The following is a 4,798-nucleotide window of genomic DNA, read 5'->3' as shown; positions in this document are numbered from 1 at the left end:
ACGCACACAGACACACACACACACACACAAACACACACACCCCTCCGGCCCTCCCCCTCCCCACCACTCACTCACTCATTTACTCACTCAGTAACAGCCTGCCCACTGCGTGATAGTCAAAAGCTACAGGTCACAGTGAAATATATATTTTTTAATATATACAAATATGTATAAAGACAAATACCATGGCGGCCTCAACATTTATTTGAATTGACTATTCTCAAAATGATCTAGAACATATCAATGGTTAAAGTATAAACACAAACAACACAGAGGATGTTAAATGAAACATTTTATTCTGAAACCGTCACACTGTAGTGTGCTGAAGGAAGTCGTGTTTATGGTCTGCAAAATGACTTTACTAATGAGTAGTAAACGATTTATAATTACATTTATTGAACATCTTATGAACGTATGAATCATTACTACACACTATAAAAGTTGTTTATAAATGTGTGAATAACTAGCTTACTAAAGCAAATGGGAATAATGACTGAATGACTTAATGAATTATTGATAAACTATTTACTAACTAAAAGGTGTTACTATAAAGTGTTACCGATCTCTATATTAATTCAGAAAAAACAGCATCTGACAGAGCTGCTCTGGTGCTCTGGTGTGACCCCTGACCTGGCAGCAGTGATGTAGTGAGAGTAGTGGTAGTGAGAGTAGTGGTAGTGTTCACACCCAGTATGTTGTGTTTGAAATGGCTGCTTCAGTCTCCTGCGCTGTTGTGTTTATCATTAATGCATATAGTAGTTGTTTGTAAATCTGAGAATACCTAGCTGACTAACATTTAACAAATGTGGGAGTAATGATTAAAAGATGATGTGCAAACTGTAAATGCCTTACAAATGGTTTATTACTGAACACCGTTATAAAGTATTACACACAATTGCATATCCCATAATCTTTAATTTTACCATCAACTACTTACACAATACACCATTGAGTTAGACTTGGACGTTATCTGATATCATACAGTATTGTTAATTTCAACTTCAGTACACTTGTTGAAGGCGTTGTGTCCCAATTGAGCCACTAGAGGACAATGTTAAAAAACATAAAGACGGAGTAATGATAAATGAATGATGAATAAACTATTTAGTAAACCATTATACATTCTTCATTACAACGTGTTATTATAAAGTGTTACCTATCTCCATATTTATTCACACTAAACAGATTCTGAGAGAGCTGCTCTGCAAAATATTGATGTGCCTTTGAAAGTGGTATGGTACTAGGTGCCAGGGGAATTGGTTTTGAGTGTTTCAAGAATGGCAACGGTTTTATGTTTTTTACGCTCAACAATTTCCTGTGTGTATCAAGAAATGTCCATTACCCACAGAACATCCAGCCAATTTGAGACAACTGTGGAAAGCATTAGAGTCAATATGGGCCTGCATCCCCGTGGAACACTTTTGACAACATGTGGAGTACATGCCCTGACGAATTCAGGCTGTTCTGTGGTCAAAAGGAGGCGCAAATAAATATTAGGAAGTTGTAATGAAAGAGTATTGTTACATGAAAGAAACAATTACAACAATTGTATGACACAACTGTAGCAAACCTGTTTGTCAAACTGGGAAATAAAAACGTAGGACTTATGAATGTATTAAATTCAGAGTTAAAATAATTTTAGCTGTCACTTTGAACCATGGATAAAAAAAAGCATAAATTATTGGATTAATTAAGGAATTAAAAAGTGGCAGAAAACTGATGATGAAGAATGATACATTTTCAGTTAAAAAAGAAAGAAAGAAAAGAAATAGAGATGGAGTCCAACAAATGAGATAGTTGAAAACAACAATAGACAGAGTTTTTGCTGCTTTCCTCTCAGACTTATTTGCCTGTACAGTTTTAACACCAGACACACTGGCAGCCTCTTTTGAAAACACCTTTCTGGCCTGTGATCTGGCCACCACAAAGATTTTCAAATAAAGTGTTATAATAATAGAGCACGGGACAACCGTTTTAAGTACAAGGTCAATTATAGTAACCCAATTTAACCCTTCAACAATTAAACATTGTTTCAAACACCTACTCGGAACCTGTACACTTACAAAGTTTTTTATAATAGTAGCATCGTATATGATACAACAACACCAGGTAATGGATATACCACACATCATTCTTGCTATTGTTATTTTAGAGTGGTACGATAAGGGATCACACACAGCAACATAGCGGTCAATAGATATCAAGACCAAATTGCCCAGAGATAAAGAAGTACACAAACAAGAGACGTAGAATTGAAACACACAGAAATATTCCCCAAAACCCCAGCATGATTCCATTATTGCTACAGTCGTTACTGGTATCACAATCAGTCCCACCAGGAGATCTGACACAGCCAGAGAGAGGATGAGCAGGTTGGTTGGAGTGTGGAGCTGCCTGAAGTGAGAGATGGAGATGATCACCAGTACGTTCAAAAATACTGTAACTGTTGAAATCACAGCGAAGAAGATGTACAGTGTTATGTAGATAGATGCCGATTGCAAAGCCTTTCTACAAGAAGAGTTTCTGTCTTTAAAACAATATTGAACATCTTCATGTTCCTCCATTTGTAGAAAATTATCAAAACGTTGAGGTCCTGCTCCTGCTTGGTCCTGTGTGTGACCCTGTCAGGTCCGCCTTCTGACAAACTCTGAGCTCTGCCTCATTATTTATCCCTGAATTTCTGACAGCCACTCCCCTCCTCGGAGTCTCTCTGCACACACACACACATGCGCATGTGAGCTCACAAATGAACAAACGGTTAAATAAACAAACAATTTATGAAAACATGATGTAATGTATGATAGGATTGGATGTTGCTGTGCCCACCTCGCCTGTCCTTCAGTCTTACTGACTGTTAGATAAGAAAGTAAAAGGTAGCATAGTATGGGTGATATTTTGGTCACTCAAAGGCTATTTTACTTGGGAAATAGAATAACTGTTTAAGACTAACAGTTTTGGGTGATGTCAGTGCTCAGTTTGGACCATAATCCACAACCTGAGGAGACATGACAGTACGCCACATGTTAGCTGGCCAGTGTTTAGTCCTTTAGGTGCCTTTTAGCAAACTCCAAGCGGGCTGTTACGTGCCTTTTACTGAAGAGGCTATTTCATCTGTCCACTCTATCACAACGGCCTGTTTGCGACCTGGGAGTCTTGGTTGTTTCAAATGTCTTCCATTTAAGATGGATGGAAGGCACTGTGTTCTTGGGGACTTTCAATGCTGCAGAAATGTTTTGGTAACCTTCCCCAGATCTGTACCTCAACACAATCCTGTCTCTGAGATCAAAGGACAATTACTTCAACCTCATGGTTTGGTTTTTGCTCTGACATGCACTGATAACTATGGGACCACCACATTTGGAACCACCAAGACTCTTCATAGAGCTGGCCAGAATCAGGGGAGAAAGGCCTTGGTCAGAGCGGTGACCAAGTACCCGATGGTCACTCTGACAGAGATCCAGAGTTCATCTGTGGAGATTGGAGTACCTTCCAGAAGGACAACAATCTCTAAAGCACTCCATCAATCAAGCCATTATGGTAGAGTGGCCAGACAGAAGCCACTCAGTAAAAGACACATGACAGCCCGCTTGGAATTTGCAAAAAAAAACACGCAGACCATAAGAAACAAGATTATCTGGTATGATGAAACTAAGATTGAACACTTTAACTTGAATGTCAAGAATCAGGCACCACTCATCACCTGGCCAATACCATCCCTACGGTGAAGCATGGTGGTGGCAGCGTCATACTGTGGGGATGTTTTTTAGCGGAAGGGACTGGGAGACTTGTCTGGATTGAGGGAATGATGAACAGATAAAAGTACAGAAAGGTCCTTGAGGAAAACCTGCTCCAGAGTACTCAGGACCTTACACTGGGGCAAAGGTTCACCTTCCAACAGGACAATGACCCTAAGCACACAGCTAAGACAACGCATGAGTAGCTTCAGGACAAGTCTCTGAATGTCCTTGAGTGAACCAACCAGAGTGCTGACTTGAACCCAATCGAACATCTCTGAAGAGACCTGAACATAGCTGTGCAGCGACGCTCCCCATCCAACCTGACAGAGCTTGAGACAGAGAATAATGGGATAAACTCCTCAAATACAGGTCTGCCAAGCTTGGAGCGTAACGCCGAAGAAGTCTCAAAGCTGTTATCGCTGCCAAAGGTGCTTCAACAAAGTATTGAGTAAAGGGTCTGAATACCTACGTATGTAAATGTGATACTTCAGTTTTTTTATTGATAATACATTTGCAAACATTTCTAAATACCTGTTTTTGTATTGTCATTATTGGGTACTGTGTGTAGATGAAAACAATTTAATAAATTATAGAATAAGGGCTGTAATTTAACATTTGGAAAGGGTTGAATACTTTCCAAATGCAATGCCTACCCTGTCTTATATCGTATCTCTTAACTACCTCATTTTGCAACTTATTTAGTCTCGTAAATAAAAACTTGAAATAGTTTTTGTGGCATTGAGTTAATTTGCGAAAAATTGCAATTCCAAAGCTTCTCGACTATTAAAAAGGAGAATATAGTCAAATTGACTGATTACACTGGGAATATAGAATTAATGGTATAACGGTTAAAGTTACCTACTGACAAAGGTTAATCCTGGGTTTTGTCTTTATCCAATGGTGCCCCTCTTAGATTCATTTGCATAGGATAACAAAATTGATCAAATAAATAATATCTATGATTTATTCCAGTAATTAATCAGTACATGATATTGAATATTAATTAACCAAAAGTCACAACATAATAAAATTATTTAATATAAAAATATAATAATATGTAG

The 4,798-nt window shown here is 38.3% G+C and overlaps 1 protein-coding gene across 1 annotated transcript; it reads right to left on the bottom strand.

The window, feature by feature from the left end:
• Positions 1-895: 895 nt before the first annotated feature.
• Positions 896-4,321, bottom strand: LOC118386397 (trace amine-associated receptor 13c-like). Its single transcript, XM_035774129.2, has one exon. It carries the CDS (start codon positions 2,562-2,564, stop codon positions 1,605-1,607), a length of 960 nt encoding a protein of 319 aa, XP_035630022.1. The 5' UTR covers positions 2,565-4,321; the 3' UTR covers positions 896-1,604.
• Positions 4,322-4,798: the final 477 nt, after the last annotated feature.

This window comes from Oncorhynchus keta, chromosome 7, assembly GCF_023373465.1.
Source record: "Oncorhynchus keta strain PuntledgeMale-10-30-2019 chromosome 7, Oket_V2, whole genome shotgun sequence".
NCBI lineage: Eukaryota > Metazoa > Chordata > Actinopteri > Salmoniformes > Salmonidae > Oncorhynchus > Oncorhynchus keta.
Note: the sequence above shows the minus strand (reverse complement) of the source record. Positions and strands in the feature narration are given on the sequence as shown.

Bases quoted from the DNA above. Each gene is read 5' to 3' on its own strand.
- LOC118386397 (XM_035774129.2), bottom strand. From the start codon at position 2,564: ATGGAGGAACATGAAGATGTTCAATATTGTTTTAAAGACAGAAACTCT.